The 22,623-nt window shown below is 47.3% G+C and overlaps 1 protein-coding gene across 1 annotated transcript in view; it reads left to right on the forward strand.

The window, feature by feature from the left end:
- Positions 1–22,623, forward strand: part of LOC144136460 (phospholipid-transporting ATPase ABCA3-like) — a 41,242-nt gene that overhangs the window by 3,791 nt on the left and 14,828 nt on the right. The window contains exons 3-11 of the mRNA XM_077668804.1: positions 1,117–1,534; positions 3,927–4,195; positions 5,267–5,567; positions 7,128–7,428; positions 9,672–9,825; positions 10,447–10,731; positions 14,909–15,190; positions 19,613–19,759; positions 20,588–21,151. Coding sequence (XP_077524930.1) covers positions 1,117–1,534; positions 3,927–4,195; positions 5,267–5,567; positions 7,128–7,428; positions 9,672–9,825; positions 10,447–10,731; positions 14,909–15,190; positions 19,613–19,759; positions 20,588–21,151 — 2,721 coding nt within the window. The remainder of the gene's footprint in view (positions 1–1,116; positions 1,535–3,926; positions 4,196–5,266; positions 5,568–7,127; positions 7,429–9,671; positions 9,826–10,446; positions 10,732–14,908; positions 15,191–19,612; positions 19,760–20,587; positions 21,152–22,623) is intronic.

Raw genomic sequence — 22,623 nt, forward strand, 5'->3', positions numbered from 1 at the left:
ACCGAAAAGACATATATAACCGATTTTTGCTGACAACAGAATTGATGTAAAGTTCTCCTCAGTATGTATTTAGCTGCAAAATTTTCCATTTTTCGTGTAGGCTAAGCGAAGACGACGTATCATATCTTGTTCTTTGACAAATCAACGCCAGTGAAGCGAAGCCCTGCACAATACACTTGTCAAATACAATATGTGTCAGTTTTAATCGAAACTGAAGCACCTCTTCAGGAGGAAGAAACACTATGCTCGTCTCTATTAGTGCTGCAGCGGAAGTTCAAAGCGCTGTCAGAGCCACTAACGAGAAAAGATGCGCATTTCTATATATGGAAACCCCATAGGCTTCCGTCACACTTCGCAAAAAAAACTGAGCTGACAAGGGAAGGGAAACGAGGGACTCGTTATGACAAACATGACGGAAGCCAACAGTCACCGAAACAACGCATCGTAGGGTGGCTTCTTTTTTATATTTTTGTGGTGTTCATCAAGGAGAAATCAAGTGTGTAATTCTTTTTTAGAATAATTGATTAGAAAGAAGAAGAAACAGCATGCAGCTGGTTGGGCTCCGAATTTCGCATCCGGTGCTCTACGAACTGAGCTACGGCGGCGGTTGTCCAGCCTTTAGCTTTCGGGGGTATTTATGTGTTGTGTGACCAAACCCTGAGAGTGCTCTCCAGCGCCACCCTCATTCATAGCGCCGGACGTTAGTAAGTCGTGTATTACCGCGAGCTTCACATGGAAACGTAATCGAACGGTGAGGGCGGAAGATGTGCGAGAACCCTCTTATGCTACTTTTGGCATCAGCACTGCCACAATTCATGCCCTCGTTGGCTATTGAGCAAACTGTTTTTTTTTTCACAAATTCCTTACTAGACAGGGCAAGTGCATTCTATTTATTGTTCATTGTCACTACTTGGAACTAGTTTCCGCTTCTGGGTGGCACGAAAGGCTGCTTTTTGTGTGTGCTTGCTTCCAAACCTTGCTTCCATACCTGGGTAGCACGTGAGAATACTTTCAAAGCAAGCAAATTGTTGTCATAGTTCGGTGACGCTTATGGCTCTCTTTGGAGCACTGCCTTTCCTGGAAGTGCCTTTCCTAGTTGCACACGCGTCGTCGCAGGTGCTGTTCGCTCCTAGCAAGCTGGGCGACAAGGTGTTCACGGCGGCCTTCAAGGACAACCCCAGTGTTCGCGTCACCGGCTTCGATACGGTGGAGCGCATGCTGGCGGTCTTCCACAAGATCTCGCCCAAGCCACAGCGCGGCCCCGAGCAGCGCGTTGTGGCCGTCACGCTGGACAAGGACACCGGCTCGCCGCACGGGCTCAAGTTCACCGTGAGCTTTTACGACGAGTTCTCGTACATGTCGAAGCGGCTGAACGGATACCCGCTCTTCGAGCCGCTGCCCAACCCGGTGACTCAGCGCGAGAGTATTGCGTGCCTACAGCTGGCGCTGGGAGAGGCACACATTGCCGCCGTGGCTGCAGAAAAGAAGTACGAAGGCAAGCTGTACGAGCTGGCCACAAACCGGTTCAGCGAAGGTAGGTGCTCAGACCTTGCGTTAGTTCCGCATAATGTCCGTGCACGGTTGCGCAGCACGTGAGACTTCGCAACTTTGCAGCTGGCGGAGGCACTGCAGCGCGTATGGATGTGTAAACTCTGCCTGCTACATATTGCTCCATGATTTCCTGACAGAAATCGATAAAAAGAAATGGACAAGGACTGGGCAGGTAATGCGAAGAGAAGATAAGTGAAGGCCACTTAGGGTAAGGGAGTGGATTCTAAGGCAAGGAAAACGTGTCAAGGCCCAGGAGTTAGGTCGGCGGATTGATATTAGGGAGTTTGAAAGGCGCTTTTCCTGCAGTGGGCGTAATTAGGCTTGAGATGATGATGATGATGATTGTGACATACTGTTTATTTACGTGTTTTGTTTTCGAGGACTAAGATATTCCTTAATAAAGTATTTGCTCTTGTTTTTGCTTATTGTCTTGTGCGCCAACAGTTGCTTTGTGGAGGAACAGTCATTGATCAGCGCTCATATAGTTCATACTGTCCTTGCCCTCTAGTTGTGAAAACATTTTGAAACGGTTCAGCTATGGCTAGGAAAGCAACGGCGTGCAATCCACGTTATTCTCTTCGTCCGAGTCAATTAGATTTCTCTCCTGCATATGCCCTGGCATTCGCTTAAGATCTACCAGCCACCTTTCCCTGTGCAGTATCGCAAAAGACTCGGATGTACTATGCAGCTTCTTTATCCTCTTTTCTAGCAATAGCTAGATTACGGTAGCATTTCGAGCCTTCACCGTGGCGGTGCCGTGGTGATGGCGACGTCGCCACCCTGTGGCTGCGCCGCCACGCTGTCGTGCAGCTGCAGCTGCCGGCGGCATTTTTCAATTCAACAGAGCAAGTTCCACTCGGCCAGCTGTAGCTATCGTGTCACTCCAGGTTTAACCAGAGCTAAAGCACCGCCAATTTTTGCCTGGCGTACCGGTCTGAACCCGATAAACGAGTATGGCTCTGTATGCGATTTGTTCAGCCGTCAAGTTTCCAACAGTACTTGCAGTTGTGACAACATAAGGCTTTTAGGTATTCCTTCCCATATTACGTTTTTCCATGTCTTTCAGCAAGATTACTGCCATCTAACGGTTGCTTTGTTTCCGTATGGAGAGCTTGTATAAACGACGCCGATCAGAACACGGCTAGAGAAAGGCGCTACCAAATTATTCAGTGAACAACTTCAGCATTGTAATACCCTTTGCGTTGAAGGATCAAGATTCTACACGACCACAACGCATCGTAAGTGCGCTGAGTGTCAAAAAATTGGCACCGCTAGCTGTACATGACTCCCTTTTTTTCAGGCGATGCTTTGATTGTAGGACTTTTCCGTCGAAATCTCCCGCCTGAGACTTCTATGTCTCGGTCGTTACCAGATAATTGTAGACAACCAAAAGTCAGCAGCTGGTAGCAGTCCTCACCTTGGTGCGCGCGACTTAGCCCATTCATGTACGGCCGCACACGCTGGCTTCGATGCTAGCTTCGCTCAACAGGATGCGGCTTCGACACAGCGCACATCGGTTCCTTCGGATACGCGATGAGAGATGCTGCCACTAAAATACTTGACTCCGCTTTTTCCGCTCGTATGTCTAGTAAAACGTGCAGTCCAGATAGACCACATTTACCGGCAAGACATGTGCACTTGGTTCTGCATATTACGCGGCGCCATCTGCGGGCGCCTAGCTTAGCGTGACCACATGTGGAAGGGCTAAGACTTCGGGGGCCTGAATAGAGAGCACCTAGTAAAGGCACCTTTACAGCGCGTCAGTTGCCATCCACAAAACCACGCTCTGCAGTATTCCTGCTAACAGTGACGTACCCTGTACGCTCACCGTGCTAAAGCACGAGTGTTTACAAGGTAAGTCAATGCTGCTTGAGCCAAGGGAAAGAAATGCGTGTAGCTCCAGTTGACGCAGGATTACAAACGTGTACCGGTCGGCTCTAATAGTGCCGCACTACCGATCGATTCATGAAACATTTCGCCCTGCCATGAGCACAGACTCTTTGTTTCTTGAGAGTGTGGCACGTGCAGAGGAACAAAGAGAATCTTTGGAAGTATAGGCATTGGGAAGGTATTGTTCTCAGTTTTATTTCCGTAAAGGCTGTTTTTTTTTATGTGCAACCAACAAGGGTTCTTTACCGAAGATGAATAAGTTTAGCAGTCATGTTTTAGAGGATTACGGTTGACATTTGGCCCTTCGAGAGAAGATCGGCAAGGAAATTAATGCCAGAATACCGTACTTTAGGCATGTATAACGGATCACAATAAATACTCGATCCCCCAACCGTTTGTTCTGCTTCCAGGGACGGAACAGACTAAATTTTCGATACTTAGTAGAAAAGAGGAAGCAAAATCGATCTTTCGCGATGGCATCGCAGGGCCGTACCCTTTAGACGCGCCATCCCATCGCTGGCTAATGCTGCTCCGGCTTGGAATCGGGTACATGGTTCCCTTCTGCCTCATCCTGTCCCGAGTGGTGGAGGAGACCCAGCAAGGCATGCGCGAGAAGCTCCGTCTGGTCGGCTTGCGCGCGTCTTTCTACCGCATGGGTCACTGGATGTCCGGTTTTTTCTCGGGCATCGTCAGCGTTGCCATGGTGATGGCCTATATGACGGGAGTCGAAAACACAAGCGAGTACGGGTCACAGGTGAGTTAGTGCTAGATCGTCAACGCGGACTATATGCGACTGACGGCTGCGTCACAAAGAGGACTAAACCTAAGGTCAGCCTCTATGTCAGCGCTGCTGACACGTCCATCAAAAAGTTCATGAATCCTGTCTGCGAAGGCAAGTGCTTCTTGTGGCACTAACAAATACGTGCTTGTTCTGTGTGCTGTCGTATTCCGTTTTATTTTTTGATGTTTCTTGCTTGCACAGCCAATGCTAGAAACAAAACTGTACTCACTTATGTTAAACTTTTTTGACTAGCAGGATTGCAAGAGTGCTGTGCACTTGCTTGAAATATTATCGACCTTTTTCAACGCACGTAGACTTCAGTAAATCGGCACTAATGGTAACGTGCTTCGACGTGAGTCTAACTGTTTGAAGAAAAACCAGAGTAGTTTTTCTTGAAGTAGTTTTTGACTATGGAGTTTTGCATTGTCACGATTATGTTAGGTTGTGACCAAGGAAAACACACGCTAACTGCCCCAGTCTGGGTAAACACTTGATCTGTGTCATGAAAGAAGTGTAAAGCTCGCTTAAGGGGAAAGAGAACGTAGTCCACGCACCGCCTTTCTCGAAAATAAAGAGCCGAAGAGGGTTTCTAGTCTAAGCCGCCAAGTGGCATTCTAGTAGCTTTCGTGAAAGTCGGAACTTTCGAAAATATGAGAACGACGCACCATCACTTTCAAGGGACGTGGAACGGTGGTGATTCATAACGAGCCCCAGAGGGCGACTTGGAGGCAAATCTCTTGGACTCTCTACTTCGCCGAAGGATGTATGTTTCACACTGTCCCTCGCGAGCGTGTGTACGCATGAAACCCACTGGACCGGAGAGCCATGGTGCCGCAACGCACCATATCCTACCTCATGGTATGTACAAGCCAGAGGAGAGAAAAGGCGCATCTTTCGGACACTGTTAACACTTGTAAAAATTTGTTTGAGCCGCACTTGCACACGGAACACGAGGAGCAATATGTGTGGCGACGCTCAGAGGGCGTCTTTTGCGAACGTAAATTTGCGGCGACAGCTCACTGATTTCTCCACGCCTCTTTTCAGACGTTCCTAGATGGCACGAACAAGACTGTGGTACTCATATGCTTCGCACTGTTCACGGCTCAGTACATCTCCAGAGCCATGCTGCTGGGGCTCTTCTTCAGGGACACCACTCTGGGCGTAGTGTTCGGCACGATTTACTGGACTATCAGTTACATCATGCCATGCGTGCTGCTCGAAGACATGCAGGGTCGCGCCGCCCACTACATCCTCATGGACCGGTGGACGAAGCTGCTCACCACTACGCTGCCGTGCGTCGGCATGCACTGGTGCTTCCGCATCATTGGATGCGCCAATGCCGTCGGTAAGTGCTTCTTTCTCCTCTGCGCCTATACGCTGAAAACCCCGCCACGAATTCCCAGCCTATTTCGCGCTTTGGCGGGAACAAAACAGCCAAGCCCAGATGAAGCAGAATCAAAGAAAGACGCGCTGTTGCCAGATAAGCATGCAGGTCATCCGTATAGTCTCTTGGGGGCTCCAAATAATGGAGAGTTGGGCTGCAGTTATGCTAATGACTGAAAATGAGCAAGAGGAACGAAACACGGAGTTATGATACGAGGCATCCTGATAACTTCATTATAACAGCATTAGAACTGAGTTATCATATAAAGGATGAGAACTCGAATCGTTGGAACTGTTTATTCGGCTCAGATTTTCGGCAATAGGTAGCTGAGTAAATTTATAGCTGCAATTTCACTGAAATATACGCACTCATTGCGGCAGTGGAATCACACGAAATGGCTAAGCCGACCGTTGATGTAACCTGCTGTATTTGATGTTCGCAGGCTCCAAACATTGAATCCTTTAAGGCAGAACGCGGCAGATTAAACGACCAATTTATTGCAATTTTCAGTTTTTCTATTTTTTGCTAATTCGAAGGTCTTCATCTGTCTCATGACAAAAAAATATAGCAAAATATGCGGTATCTTAGCATCACCATGAAGGGGAGAGATACGAGCTTCCGCTGGTTTTAATGCCGCATTCCTCTGTCCAAACCCAATAGTATACGGGGCGATAAATGGCGTCAGTGAAGTAATTAATTTTAAAGTTGATTTTCTCTGGGTTTCAGTTCATGTGTGATTGCTATACTCATCCATCCAGAATTCCGTAACGAATAATAGTAGGATTAGTCTCCTTCTTGGGTTTTGAAATCAGCTTATAATGTGTAGCAAATTTTGTTACATTTCATGAAAAAATAACAAAAGTAGTTTAATTGCCGTGTCCCCCCTTAATGCCCAGATTTTAAATTAATCAAAGAAAAAATCCTTCTCTCCATATTGTGCTAGAAAATGCACCGACATTCAAAAGCAAATATCAGAATTTGCAAGCGAGGCCAAATGTTCAGAAAGAGGTATGCGCAGCTATTCCGCTATTCAGCTGTTGCTCAGCTATTCCGAATTGTGTGAAAGGCTAAATCGAAGGTCTCAAACCGACTACAAGCCCCACAGAGAGTAAACAATTCCTTTTTATCCAACAAATGCCTTCCTGTAAACGCCGCGACATTTGTCACAAAAAAAAAAGAAAGACGAGAAATGGTTGCACGTTGGCTGAAGTCTAACATTCGCGCCCTCTTTACCTTCACACTGCTTGTCTGAAGCGATTGAAAACATTTTGACCGGAAAGCGATGGCTGCTGAGAGCATGCTGCGCTAAGCGTTCTAGCCAAACTCACGTTGAAATGCATACACGGTGTAGATATGTAACATCGCGAACTCGTGACACTGGGTAGTGAAACGTTAAGGTACAATCCTCAGCACCAATGGGTCAATCACTTGTCTAAATATTCACTTTGCTGTTTTCACTGCCACTGCAACAGAGCAACAGCGCTTGCGCATAAAACCTGCTCACATGTCACACTCGCTCAGGTGAGCAGTACACGTTCGCCTCGGCCGCCTCTTACGTGCTGGAGCTGGACAACGTGACCATGGTCGAGATCTGGAATGTGATGCTTGTGGACAGCCTGGTGAACATCTTTCTGGGGTGGTACTTCAGCCACGTCCTGACGTGGTACATCGGCGTGCCATACGTGCCCTGGTTCCCGTTCACGTACAGCTACTGGTTCCCTGGTCAGCAGGGATCTTTCCAGCAGGTCCCACCTTCCAAGCCAGACGGCATCCACTTCGAGCCGTACCCAGTCGACAAGGAAGAGGTCGTCTTCGTAAACAGGCCAGTGAACTTTGGCTGAGTCAGTAAGCTAACTACTAAGCATTGTTGTCCCTTGATAATCTGCCTCTGCGACCACTGCGTAATCTATTTTTTTAAAGATTGTGTACGTTGTAGATTTACAGAATTGTCTTGCACATGTGACCCCACATCAATTAGGACGCCTGCTAGGTAAAATAAATATTCGTTCGTACAGAATGTGTTGCATTCGAAAGGATAAACTTGCGCCATAATAAGTATTGTAAAATCTGGACATCAAACTGCTTAGTCACTGAATAAGATAAATGTAGATCAAACTACGTGGTTATTGAAGAAAATATTTAGTCTAGTACAGTGTGCTAGGATGCTAGGCAGTGCGGCCCTCAAGTGGTCAGTGCTGTGCATGCCGCTTCTCCCAAGACCTATGTGAAGTCTCGATACGCCGACTCATTCATGTGAGTTCCCGCGACATATACAGCGTGTTCAAAATTAGACTTTACTGATTTTTTTTAAATGTAAAACGCCATACGCTAATGCCGCTTTTGCACGTTGGTAATGCAGCCAGGCGGACACAAATTGAGGTAATAATTGTCATTGTAAATTCAGTAATTAACTGAAATTCATTCATTAACTTCTTATTGGCTGCAGTTAGCGTGCATGTTTATATTGAGAACTTGGAGGCAGTTGCTTTTGAGGGCTATTCCATTTTCTCCAATTTTAGTAACGCGCCTGTGTCCTGAGATGCGCACGTCTAAAATTTCGTCCCAGTTCGTCTAATTACGCATGCGAGACAGCGGCTCTCGGCGTGAAGCACCTCCCTCGCGTGACGCAGCTGTTGCGTATGGCACTCCGCCTTACAAGAGCATGCAGCGAGCGGCGATGCGGATGACTTTTCGTTCTGGACCAGCGTTTTCTTTCTTAGCGATCGAAACTGATGAACTACTGTTGAGTCGGCGATAAGGGACAGTAATTTCTTTAAGCGATCGCATCTACAGACGGTAGAAAGACGCGATGCCGCTCGCTGTCCACTCTTGCAAGACGGAGTGCCTCACGCAGCAGCTGCGTCACACGAGGGAGGTGCTTCACGCTGAGAACCGCCGTCTGGCATGCGTAATTAGACGAACTGGGACGAAATTTTAGACGTGCGCCTCTCAACCCACAGGCGCGTTACTAAAATTGTACAAAATGGAATAGCCCAAAAAAGCAGCTGCCTCCAAGTTCCCAATATAAACATGCGCGCTAATTTCAGTCAATAAAAAGTTAATTATTGTTTTTAGTTAATTACTGATTTTACGGCGACAATTATTACCCCGATCTGTGTCCGCCTGCCCGCATTGCCGACATGCAAAAGCGGCATTAGCGTACGGCATTTAACTTTTTTTTTTAAATCAGTGAAATCTAATTTTGACGCGTAGTCATATTGTGAGCCTAGGCTAATCCGCCGGAAGGATCGGTCGAAAGAAACTTCTGGTATGTACAGCTTCAGAATCAGAACCACCGGAGTCGTTTTTAGAGGCATCCTAATAAATGGAGTTTCCTCGACGATGACGAAAACGGCAGATGATGATTTTTTTTATTCATCGATGAAGCTGTCGTTCACGGCACGACTATATTTTTTTCTCCGCTTTGCACTCACCTGTGTTCGCTTGGCCACATTTCTTTGAATCAAACATCCAATGGCTTAAACCTTGAGGAACACTTGCTGTTGTCTAGTTGGTCTTCCATACTGTGATTAAAGGCGCTAAAGAATATACGGTCAGCGCTTCCGTCTGTGTGCCCTCGTTCGTTGTGTCCGTTTGTTCATCCGCCCTGCTTCATCAAAACATAAACCTTGCCACAAATCTGAATGGCGAAACTGTCAATTAAAATGTTATTTGACAGTTGGGTTAATTAGTTAATACAAAGCAATAATATAGATTTCCCGACGCACGACTATAAACGATGACACTGGCTCTTTGTACTAATCCCATTACGAGCCCAACGAAGGATAAACTGAAAGAAGCTACATGTCACTCTCTTCCATACGCTAGCAACGCACATCCTGATAACCCGGATGGATCACTAGAGTAAACAATGGCTTCCTCTATTGCATTCCATCCCATTCTTAAGCTGCATAAAGCGCGAATTGGGTTGCGGAGCCCTTGCATTGCACCATAATTTAGGACCGATCGCTTGCACTGCAACTCAGAAGTTGCATGTGCCTGCAAATGCACAAGGAGCTTTATTTTTTCTTTTACGCCCCAACCGCAAATGAACCCTTGAAACAGGCTTGAGTACGAGCAGAAACAGAAGCATGTCCTGCGAGATACAAGCTTCAAGGCGTACCAGGGCGAGATCCTGGCGATTCTGGGTCCAAGTGGCGCTGGGAAGACTGCGCTCATGAATATCATCAGCGGCAGTGCGGTGGCTACCGGGGGACAGGTGAGCCGTAAGAATTTTCGTCTAGTGTCAAGTGCATGTGGCATGCACGTCGATGAATTAGGAAGGCAGCTTGACAGGCAGTTATATCCGTCAGATTCAAAAAAGTGATTAGTGGGCGAAGCTGTGTCTAAAAGCTCGCACTTTACACTGCGCTAAATGTGTAAAAAGCAGCACATGTTTTAATTTGAGCTATGGAATTTGGTAGAACTGTTGATGACGGATAATTTTTTTCTAACTAGCACTTAGTAAAACGCAGATCTCATTATTTCACAGAAAAAAAAATTCCAACAGCGCTTTAGGCCCGAAGTAGGTATTCAACAGTTTATTAGTATTGTATGTCCCTGTAACCTGCCGCGGTGATTTAACGTTTATGGCGTTCTGCTACCGGTCGGAAGGTCGCGAGTTCGAATTCTAGCTATATGACAACACACTGGGGTTCTGTGTTATATATGTACAGGCAAAATACCTATAATGGACTAAAATATTTCGGAGCTCTCCACTACCGTGTCTTTCACAACCCACCTCCAGATTCGCCTCGTTAAGCTCAACATAACATTTCTTTTTTTTTGATAACATGAAATAACACGCAACATTACCTCCGTCGACCAACTTGCTCCTCAGGTTATCGTGAACGGCTACGACGTGGCGATCCAGACGAAGAAGGCTCGTGAATATATGGCCGTCGTTCAGCAGCGGGACGTACTGTTCTACGACCTCACCGTCGCCGAGCACCTCACGTTCTTCGGCATGATAGCCGGTCTCTCCGGGGACGCGCTGGTACACCGCAGCGTCGAGCTAGAGGACATGTTCTCCATCAGCGACGTGGCCGATGTGCGCGGCAGCGCACTGCAAGGATCTCAGAAGCGTCGCCTGGCACTCGCCATAGCTCTTGTGGTGCCCCCAAAGGTACATCCGTCTTTAAGCCATTCCAAAATGAATTCATCAGAAAACGACGTGCGAGGTCCTGCTTTCAGCGCCAAAAGTTCGAGCGGATGGAATGCATAGTCATAGGATAACGCTGAGTGTCTTCAAAAGGGCGCCTTTCCTGTTCATAGGCTTCCTGCTGAGATTACTGTTATGATCTCAGCTGTGACGGTACAAAGAGCCTTTCACTTCTTCTACGCCGGTGATCATTCTTTTGAATTCGGCAATGCATCAATACAGGTCAAATCTTAACGTGCCAAGTTTTCCTTAGATAAGCCTTTTTACAATCCCGCCACGAAGGCATCTTCAGCCATTTTGGCGGCGGGCATGGGATCCTTAGCCCTCCAGCACAAATATAAATGGGCAGTCATACCGCAACCGCCGTGGTACGTAGCGTCTTCTACGGTGTTTGGCTCCTAAGCACCAGGACATGAGATGAAATCCAGGTTATTTACTGCCCTTTTCACAATCGCGGTGCCAGCATATTCTACGCCGTTCGAGGACGCAGAATGAAAGGCTTGCCACGGTGGTCGCGTTTGGATGGAGGCGAAGTGCGAACGGCGCCCGCGTGCTGCGCGATGTCAGTGTACGTTGAAGGAACCTAGCCACTGGAATACAACCTCAGTCCGTAAAGTTCCTTTACTGAGTCAATTAAAAAAACTGTTAAAGATTGCAATCATTTGTGCAGCACCCCTTCGAAATAGTCTCCTTTGCAGTCTATACACAGCTTCCGACGCTTCTTGAGGTCTTGGATACAGTTGGAAAACGCTTCATTTGGTAGGGCTCTCAGCTTTGTCGTGGCGTCTTGAATGGCTTCCACGCTCCCCATCCAGCGACATTTTAGGTCTCTCTTCACACGAGGAAACAGGAAAGAATCGCATGGGGAGAGGTCAGGCGAGTACGGCGTATGTGGAAGTACAGTAATGTTGTGCTTGGCGAGAAATTTTGTCGCGCTGAGAGCAGTGTTCGGCCTTGCGTTATCGTGGAAAATGCTCCATTTTTCAGATGCCCATAAGCCAGGGCGACGGTGTCGCACTGCATCACGCATATGTTGGAGCACGCGGGTATAAATCTCTTGATTCACCGTCTGCCCTTGTGGGAAGAACTCGTGGTGTATGAGAGCGCCGGCATCGAAAAAAACTATCAGCATAGTCTTTGTTTTGGTCTTCGGTTGCCGCACCTTTCTTGACGCCGGAGACGTTGTGGACCGCCATTCGGCGACCTGCCTCTTTGTTTGATGATCATGTTGAAAACACTATGTTTCGTCTTCAGCAATGATGCTGTCGACGAATGCAGCTTACTTCTCTGCCTCGGAGATCAAATCAGCGCTCACTGATGCCCCCGTGTCCTTCTGTCCTGTGTGAGGGAGTGCGGCACAAGTCTGGCATTCAGCATTTTTCCCTAAGTTCTCACGCAAATTTTAATGGCGTGTTGTCTTACTAACGACGAGAGCATCTGATAGCATCCGGACTGTAATGGTGCGGTCTTGCTGTACGATTTCCCTGATCCGAGCCATGTTGTTTTCATTCCGTGAGGTTGAAGGGCGCCCCTGCCTTGTGTCGTCTTCCGCCGACGTTCTCCCCGAAACGAACCTCTTGTGCCACTCGAAAACTCGCGCCCGCGATAATGTCTCGTTGCCGTAAGCGTCACGAAGGAGATCATACGTCTGTGTGGCAGTCTTGACAAGCTTCACACAGAATTTTATGTTTACACGCTGTTCGAGGTGGACGTCTATCTCTCCACATTCACTCTCAGTAAAATGCGCAGACGACTAGTTACATATTTTTTACATCTAGCGCCATCTTGTGGCAGCAACAGCAATTAACCTAAATAGCTCAGGTTATCCCGAAGAGATGGCGCTACACATACAAACCAACATTGGTTTTGGAAAATCATTTCTGAAGAAAATAAATCAGTCTCGAAACTTTGTCAACAAAGGTTGTATTTTTCTAGTTACACTAAAGAACCCCAGATGGTATAAATTTAACCAAAGCCCTCCACAATAATGCCTCTTTCTCTCTTCCTTCATTCACTGACGCCGCGGTGGCTCAGTGGTTTGTGATGCTCAGCTGCTGACCCGAAAAATAATAATAATATTTGGCTTTGGGGGGTAAAGAAATGGCGCAGTATCTGTCTCATATATCGTTGGACACCTGAACCGCGCCGTAAGGGAAGGGATAAAGGAGGTAGTGAAAGAATAAAGGAAGAAGAGGTGCCGTAGCTCCATGGAGGGCTCCGAAATAATTTTGACCACCTGGGGATCTTTAACGTGCACTGACATCGCACAGCACATGGGCGCCTTAGCGTTTTTCCTCCATAAAAACGCAGCCCCCGCGGTCGGGTTCGGACCCGGGAACTCCGGATCAGTAGTCGAGCGCCATAACCACTGAGCCACCGCGGCGGGGCACGCGGGTTCGAATTTCGATGGAGGCAAAATTATGGAGGCCCGTGTACTGTGTGATATCATTGCACGTTAAAGAACCCCAGGTGGTCGAAATTAACCGGAACCCTCCACTACGGCGTCCCTCATAGCCTGAGTCGCTTTGGGGCGTTAAACCCCATAAAACCAAACCAATATTTCACTGCCCCTCCATTCGTTGCCTCACGGTGCGGTTCCTGCGTACAGTCCTTGTCAATTTGAAGGCGATCACTTCAAGCCCACTTGGACGAATTGCTTTACCGCAGTTTATATCTACAAGCAGACCGAAGAGATTGTCTGAAATATATTAGCTCCTTCTTCCTTGTAACCTTCACTGCTACTTTTTTTTTCGGGTGGGGGGGGGGGGGGGGGGGAGGCAAGGATAGGCTTATCACACACACAAAAAAGTTGTTTCCTTCGCTCGGCACAAAAGCTATCTCCCTTTACATTGACGCCAACTGTACACCCAGAAGCGAGACAGTTACTCGTACTACACTGTGCTGCCCCCTTTGCATGGCTCGGCAAGAGAATCTGAGTACTTGCTCTGGTTGACCACGATCTATCAAGTTCGATTGGTTTTGTTTCGGTATATATGCATAAACCATTAAGTAGTAGCGAAATCTCCCGAGAACAATTAATACTCGTACAGTACAAGACAAGGGATTGATTCCTGCATGTTATCTAAGTTCCGAGTTTCAGGTGAGGCTTCATTCCACTGTCGGAAGCATTAACACTGCTCTAACCGTGTATTTGTTTCCTGCGAAAGCACTGTGTGACAACTATAGCGGTGGAATTCTATTGAGGAATGAAAGATTTTTTTTCTGTGCACACAGAAATAACACATACTGTGCACTGCATGCCACGCGGTGCGCTTCACCGCCAATTCATGCCAGCCACCGAAGTCTGTGACTGCAGAATTCGAGATAAGGCGCTCGTAGGCATGCGCGTCCGCACACAGACAAGCCTGGTTGCTTAGCCACCTCTGGGATTCAACGCATACGCGCAGATTTCGCTCCGCTGCATCCCCATTGCTGCTTCGAGTGGCCGTAATCTGGGAAAACAATTTTGCTTTCCCGGAGAGCAAAACAGCATTGGTCGAGTGCGGCATTGCACAAAGATAATCGCCGTCTCTCTGAGGTTCGTTTCAGTCGCCACCTTCAGTTCATGTGTCAGCCAACCAGTCTTGCATTTTTATTGTTCGATTCGATTGCAAGGATGAAACACGGTGGGGTGAAATGACTGAGCACCTGATAAACAGCGGGGTCATTGCTCGGAATAGCGCGACGGCAGGGGCTGAGCCGGGAGCGAGATTACTGTCCCGGGTTCACTCCAAAACTGGCGCGTCCGCCTCACCCAGCGAAGGAGCGAAATCACTGCGCCGCCAAACAGGAACTGCAAGATGCAGGTGCTGCGCAGGCGTTTGCTCCAGCAGGTATCGAAGCAGCCAAGCTTGTCTGTGTGTGTACACCAGTGCTGTCAAGCATTGTATCTGTAACCCAGCGGCCACCGTTAGGATTCGCTGGCTGTCGCCACAACGTACCGGTCGAGCACTGTTATGTGCGCGTTGAAACTGGCGTCGAGTGCGCTTCGAAACTGGCAATCGCGTTGCCAATCGCTAAAAATACTGAAGAAAACAAGGCTGGTCGGTGTAGCGCATCGGCACAGCCTGGTGACTCGTGTAGGAAAGGATGGACACCGTATACCATTTTTCAAAGAAGCCCCACGGTGCTGGCCATGCAGGTTTTGATTCTGGACGAGCCCGTGCGGGGCATGGACCTGGCTTCTCGCGTCAACGTGTGGCAGGTGCTACTTAAGCTGAAGCCCACCACATGCATCATCATGACCACACCCGAAGTCGAAGAGGTGGAGTCGCTTGCCGACAGAATCGCCATCCTGGGCTACGGCGCTCTCAAGTGCTACGGCCGCACCGCCTTCCTGCATCGCCGCTACGGTGCCGGCTACAACGTTTCCATCCTGAAGGCGCCCAAGTTCGACCCAAAGCGCACTCTTCAAGCTATTCAGGTACGAGAGACTCGAACTGCGACAGTAGCTTGGCACAGTGCAGCATTATTTGTACAAGAGTTTTTCAAAAACGAAACACAAATTTAGAATACTGGTGAAAACAGAACAAAGTTTTCGCACCAAAGGGACATTAAGCATGCTGTGTATGCGGAAAGCGGATGAATTTCGAGCAGCTCCAATCTAAACTGATCGGTTGCGATCCGCTTTCATTGAGTGGGATGCTATAGCCAAAAGCCTGTCTCGAATACGCAGGGTAATTTTGTTAACCAGAGCTTTTTATTCATTATTGTGAGGGGGAGGAGGAGGGGGAGAGTTACATGTGGGGCATGTCCATCGAATCCATGAAGGTAACATGTCTGTCTACAGCACTGTGTTTTAGAGCGCTGCCAGCGGAACCTTTCGCAGAGCTTGCTTGCTCAGGATGAAATAGGGTGGACACAGGATGAAACATTGTTTAACGGTGATCTGAGTAAATAGCCAAATTTTTGCATTACTAATGATTCATCTACCCAGTTTATAGAATTGAAGATGCAGTAGTTCTTGAGACACGAATAAATATATCATTCCTTTTCCCCGCCTAATGTCTGTACCGGGAGATCAGAAGGCACCAGTAGTCCCTCCCGCAACAATGTGTCAGGAACTGGCGAGCTTGTGCCGCAACTTTTCCACGACCCGCATAAACTTGCACGTCATCGCGTCTACCTTCAAGCAAGGCAAACAGGCGCTGGAACTGCACTGCCATTCCTAGAGTGGGGAAGCGCGTGCTTTCGTTTTCTGTGTACCTAGTTCACTGGCGCATTGCCCTGAAGCTGACTGAGCCCTGCTAAATAAGGCGGCCGAAACAGCACAGGCAATACTCATAGGACTATGAAATATTAGCCCGCGATCGCCACGGTCGCAATTAAAAGAAAAACTTCTGCGCCTATCTCTCACAGCTGCCCGCAGCGCCTTGTAAGGCATGCAATCATAAACAGGTGTCGTTACATGCTCCTCCAATTCCGACGTGTTATTAATGCGAAAGCATTAGGCGGCTTAACGACACGAGAACCCAGCGTCGCCTAAAAAGTGGCGGTATTAGAAAACTCGCTATTGGGCGAAATGGTTTGACGTCATCAAAGGCGGGAAAATACGAAATATTAGCCAGTAATTTTCAGTACTGGTATTTACAACTGCACCAACTACAAAGGAATAGACTAGAATTCATATATAAATAGAACAGAATTGAATATGAATTAGAATGCAAATAGAATAAAACTGAAATAGAATTCGAATAAAATTAGTACAAAATTGGAATTGCGTTGCCTTCACATTACTCGCAAGTTTTTAAGTGTCCCCGGTAATATTTGTGGGCGGGGCTTCCGAAGCCCTCTTAGTGTCCAGCTTCAAAATCAAGCCAGAAAAAGCAGAGAATAACCCTCAAGAGTGTTTGCTCATTGGCAAGAGCTCTAGTAAGGAATAATATCTATCAGTACAGTCTTCAAGGCTACGACTGCTACATGAAGGATAAATCTAACAGATGAAAATATTAACAAATAATGGTTATCTCAAAACATTCACCACTGTCTCATTAACGGGTGTACGACGAGCCCGACCTTCACTCACCAAAGGCAGAATCCACATGGGAGTTTCCTTCATTTTGTAACGAAGCTCTGGAAGTAAACATCTTGCGTAAATGTGCAACACACAAAATACTTGAACAGCCTAGACACGTGGAACAGCCTTCACATTACTTTGGCCCAGTTCAGCTTTCTCTCTTTGTAAAGCGCTAGCAGAGAATCCTGAAGAATCTGAGGTTTCGTAAATCAATGCGTTGTTTATCGACACCGCGTGCATGAGATCTATGATGTTCTTTTTGGTTAATTTTCTCCTCTTCACGAATTTTCCATCAAAATTGGGTCTTATGGAAAAAGAGAGTCTACACGGGATTTCCGGGGACTACGAATTTGCAGGCAAATGAGATGGACTTATTCGGCAGGTTTTTTCGCTAAAGCAAAAGCTCGCGGCTTTGGCAATGCGCAAGCACTGTTCTAAACATCCAACATTCATGCACACGAATTTTGAATACTGGAATATTAAGGTCGTGTCAGGAAAACATTCAAGGTAATGGCCCACTCTTCCGATGTGTAGCAAAATCTTTCTTCTAAATTGTTTCCATAGCTCGCATCGAGCAGTTAAGACTGCCATATAAAACCAATGAGGACTGCTTTTGACGGGAGAAATAAATGCAAGCTTGAGGATGGGAGATTGCGCATATATTTATCGTTATAGTGATATATTACCTTCATAAGCTATTTGCCGTTCAAAGTTCTATTTATGCAGACTTGCTGGGTATGAAAGAAGACGGAACACTGCACTATAGAAAGCCTTTTCTTACGGTCGCGTTCCAGCCTTCTCAAAGTGCGACAGTCGCAACCTCTGCTAATGCGCGAAGGCTTACACGCAATCTCTTTGGAGATGAAGCTGGTACGGGGATCAGCGTTTATCCCCACCATGCCGGCTTCTCTCCGACAGCGCGTTCAACTACCGCTGCTTCCTATACCGGAAGGTTAATGTGCGACAGAGTTGACGCTGCGGACGTTTACATTGCCTAACGTTAAGGGAACGAAAATGGTGGTTCCATTTCGCAATCTCTCATGTTCTTCTATATTGCATCGCGTTATGTTCCTGTTTGCGCTGAGCGCAAATCCAGCGCTCTCTCTCGTGGCGTGCATTCTCAAAGTTCCGCGGCACCAGCGATATGCGATGCTCTGTTCCTCGTACATTGTTCTTATTTTGGCGCTACTCAGAGCTTTTGTAGGGCGACCCAGCTTTCCTATGTTTCAACCTAAACTTTATTTGTTCCCTTTTCATGAAGTTATGGTGTCGATTAACAGGACGGAAAAACAAATTAGAGAGTAAATACGGTGGTCATGTTTAGCTGCCACTAACCCGAGTTGTAAAAGTCATGTACGAGCTACGGGTTCATGGTAGTCGTTTGTGTGCTTGCTTCCTGTGGGGCAATATGATTGAATAAAGCATTAAAATAGATACTTAAGTTTTTCTTAAGTGGTGACGGTGGCCAGCTTTTTCCACAGGTTGCCTCGAGATCTGCTTAACAGATCTGCTTAACTACCTGGCGGACAGAGGAACGGAAAACTAGACATGCGCAACGAGTAGTAGTTAACAAATTTGTGCACTTTGGCCTTAATCAATCTCAATTAACTGTAAGATTAATGAAAAAAGCTACTTTAAGATGAGTAGTGAAACAAATGGAGGGATTTTTCAAAATGATCCAGGAAAAAAAGTAATAAATACGGATTTCAAAGCCTATATAACTAGCGAATTTTCTCTCGCGGCATGGAAGATCACTGGTTACAATTCCGAAACCTCAAGAATCGAACTTCTCACATAACAAAAAAACCTAACAAGAGCACTTTGTTTTTGCTTGTGATGTACAGGTAGCTGCAACATAAAAGGAAAAAAGGGAACAGTCAGTTTACTTACAAGAATGGTTTCAGCTGTCACTTCTGCACCAAAGCTCGAAATATCTCATGGGGGTTATTCGTTGAGAGCAAGCTTCTATGCAACAGAACACGAACAAAATAATAGGTTGAATGCAGATAATTTGTCTCCTTTCTTAATGGATCAGCGTGTATGCTCTGGCGCCTCTCCATCCGGTCCATGCCGTGTGGCGGCCCACGAAAACTCGGAGTAATGTTAAAATAAGGAAATTAACAATTGGTTTCTAGGGGAAAGGAGATAACGCAATATCTGTCTCACATATCGGCGGACACCTGAACCACGCCGTAAGGGAAGGGATAAAGGAATGTGTCACCCGCGCTGTTTTGCATACAGGGCGCCTACTTTCCTATTAAAAGTGGTATATATATATATATATATATATATATATATATATATATACATATATATATATATACATATATATATATATTCTTGTCCTTGCTCATAATGTATAGACTGTCTACAAGCAAAATTCTACTAGAATGGCCATGGATTTATAGATCGTCTGTAGACGTGACTATAGGATTTCTACTACCTATCGACTATTCTCTAAAGACTCTGCGGTGGCTCAGTGGCTATGGCGCTCGGCTGCTGACCCGAAAAACGCGGGTTCGATACCGGCCGCGGCGGTCGAATTACGATGGAGGCGAAATTCTAGAGGCCCGCGTACTGTGCGATGTCAGTGCGCGTTAAAGAACCCTAGGTGGTCGAAATTTCCGGAGCCCTTCACTACGGCGTCCCTCATAGCCTGAGTTGTTTTGGGATGTTAAACTCCCATAAACCATAGACTATTATCTAGGATTTCTCTACATGCAATCTATAGTCTTCGTAGAAGTCTACGAACAGTCTATAGGCCGTCTAAAAAACGTTTTGTAAAGGGATCCACCTTTTTGCCTCATGTGCCTCCGCTCCAACCTTCAGAGCCGAGTTCCTGAGAGTCGAGTGGTTCTGGACCAGCGCAACAGAATCGTGTACTCCCTTGGCCTGCGCAACGGCGTCGGACTTGTTTCAGCTGCGCTCCAGCTCCTCGAGAGTGACATGCGGGGCATGGCCATCGAATCCATGAAGGTAACATATCAGTCTACAGCACTGTGTTTTAGAGCGCTACCAGCGGAACCGTTCGCAGAGCTTGCTTGATAACATTTCGCAAACGCAAAATGTGGGCAGACTTGCAGCAATCGCTGGCGGCTGTTTACGTGAAGTGGAACACTGATAGATCATAGTATTGTTGACATCGTCTTGTACTGAGTGAGTGAGTGAGTGAGTGAGTGAGTGAGTGAGTGAGTGAGTGAGTGAGTGAGTGAGTGAGTGAGTGAGTGAGTGAGTGAGTGAGTGAGTGAGTGAGTGAGTGAGTGAGTGAGTGAGTGAGTGAGTGAGTGAGTGAGTGAGTGAGGGGTCGTTGGGCGGGTGAGGGGTGAAAGGGTAGGTGGGGGTGAGTTATGAGTGAGCGAGCGAGCGAGCTGGTGGGTACAGGGGTGGCTGGGCTAGGGAGTGAATGAATGAAGACAGGAGTGAGTTTGTGAGTGTGTGTGTGGGTGGATGATCTGATTATTGATTAGGTAAGAAAGTGAATGGGCCGCTGGGTGTAGGAGGGCACGAGTGAGTGTGCACTCTTTTATTAATGGTGTACGGCAAGGCAATTAGCCCATGCACAATAACCGACTTAAAGACAGTAAACCCAGTGAAGACTGCAGTTCGAAAATTTCGGCATAAAATAATCTTGCTGAAGCACAGATAAGAGCTCTTCGATTTACTTCTGACCGGGAATTCGGAAAGGGGAAAGCGGCGGCTGCACCAAGCGCGCAAAAGGCGGTTCGAGGGCCTGGCAGCTCTTCAGATGCCCGCCGTGCTGTCCCTTTTCCAACGAGCTGCGAAAATAGCTCTCTGTCCTTTCAGGTGCATGTCGTCACTATGGAAGACATCTTCACCCGGGTCGTGCTCGAGGTAGACATCGCGAATGTCGAGGCGAATCGAAAAGCGGCCACAATAGCTCGCCGTTCCATCGCCAAGTCGCACATGGGCGCCGCCACGGAGATCGACTACGAGGAGCGCGACATGGTCATGGCCACCGAGAACGTTGGCGCCATGTCGAACGTCGAGATGGAGTACGAGTCGTCGGTGCAAATCGAGGCGCACATGAAAACCCTGTACGACCTGAAGCCGGGCAAGCCGAGCTACTACCAGACCCTGGTGGCCATGATCCAGAAGCGGCGCAGCTACACGTACCAGGTGTTCTCGCTGCCGGTGCTGTGCTGGCTTCTGCCAGCGGCCCTCATGTTCGCCGAGTGCCAGTCAGAGAAACGGCTGGGGGAAACGCTTGCTGTCAGCTTCGCTGGAGACAGCCTGGTCTATGACCTGCCCACCCTGCACCCAGGGTCACGCACGTTCGTCGCAGCCGACCAGGCCTCCGAGCCGTTCAAGGACAAGTACCACGGATATCTCGAAAGGGAGGACACAAAGGTCAGAGTGCGTCGATGACACGTCGGCAGCGACGCCCAATGGGCTTTGGTGTCCGCATCTGCTCGCGTTCCAGGCGCCGTTAAGTAACAAGCTTGACTTTGCTGGGCAAATTTATGAAGGTGACAGTCATGAATACACTACGAACACTTTGCAGAAGCGATTTTATGCCATCTTCATATTGCACTTACCTTGCATGCAGCTTCATACATCCGCCGCTGTGGTTTAGTGGTCAAGGTGTTTGGCTGCTGAGCACAAGGACACGTGGGTCGGATGCCGGCCGCTGAGGCCACGTTTCGATGTAGAAATGAAAAAACCTTCGCGTGGTGTGAGACGTCATCTGCATGTTAAATAACAGTCGGTTGTTGAACGTAATCCGGGGCCTTTCACTATGACTTCGTCATAGCCCATGTGCACCCTTAAGATGTCAGATCCTGGATACCAGCCCACACCATACCGCTCAACACAGCACACCATACCATACACATACCACTCAACACCACACCACACAACTTCATACTTACGAAGCAAGACTGCTATTAATGTGAAGCATGCCAAGAAGAAGTCGCAATCAGCCACTAATGATTATCTGCTGAAAATTTGTCAGACTAATCAGGAAGTGTTTTTCGAGGAAAGAAAGCGCTGAAAAGAAACGCGTTTGCAAGAGGATAGCCTCAATGAAGACGCTGGAACACAACTTATACTTCTTGTGCGTATCCGTCTCTTGTGAACGCATTCTTTTACGGTTGATTTTATCTCTGTGAAATAAGCACCACCAGTTAAGCCAATAAGCCTTGCTTCTTCAAGAAAGCGTTTCCTGCGGGTTTAAGTTGAACACTTTTTTTTTTACCCCAGCTTGCTTTGAGGATATAATGGTATTGTATATTTTCATGTGGCTTTAAGTTTGTTGAAGTTAATGCTTTATACAGATTGAAAATTCTTGAAGATATCAGTTGTGCCACTGTGCCATTAGTACAGAGGCAAATGAATAAAAACTTTGGTTTAATGCATTTGGCACAGCTAACATCTCGATTTCTTCACTTGCTTGCACAACCATTAAGCCTCAAATGGCAACTTCACCGGGCAAAGCTTTTTCATATTGGCGGGCCGGTTGATTTAGTTACGAAGTCCAATTTTTTAGTTCTTCGTACGTCCAAGTATGAAACTGAAGAAATCATTCCCTTTTCCACGGCTTCACTGCGCGTGCCATCCGATGAAACGTGATATATAGACTTTTTTCAAAAGTATACAGCCAAAGAGGTCTGCTTCTGAACTTTGCAGCGTGGATTCTTTTCCATACTCAGAGGCCCTAATCGCACGAAGGCGGGAGGAACTCAAGTCCTCTACCCTCCAAAGCATAGAACTTTGAAATGTGCTAACGAGCCCCCTCTGCAAGGCTTGGAAGGTGACCTCTTGGGCTGTATATTTTTTACAAAGACTGTACATCTTAATGTCTCATTTTTCTGCTTTCTAAG

Source organism: Amblyomma americanum, chromosome 6 (assembly GCF_052857255.1).
Source record: "Amblyomma americanum isolate KBUSLIRL-KWMA chromosome 6, ASM5285725v1, whole genome shotgun sequence".
In the NCBI taxonomy this organism is placed as follows: Eukaryota; Metazoa; Arthropoda; class Arachnida; order Ixodida; family Ixodidae; genus Amblyomma; species Amblyomma americanum.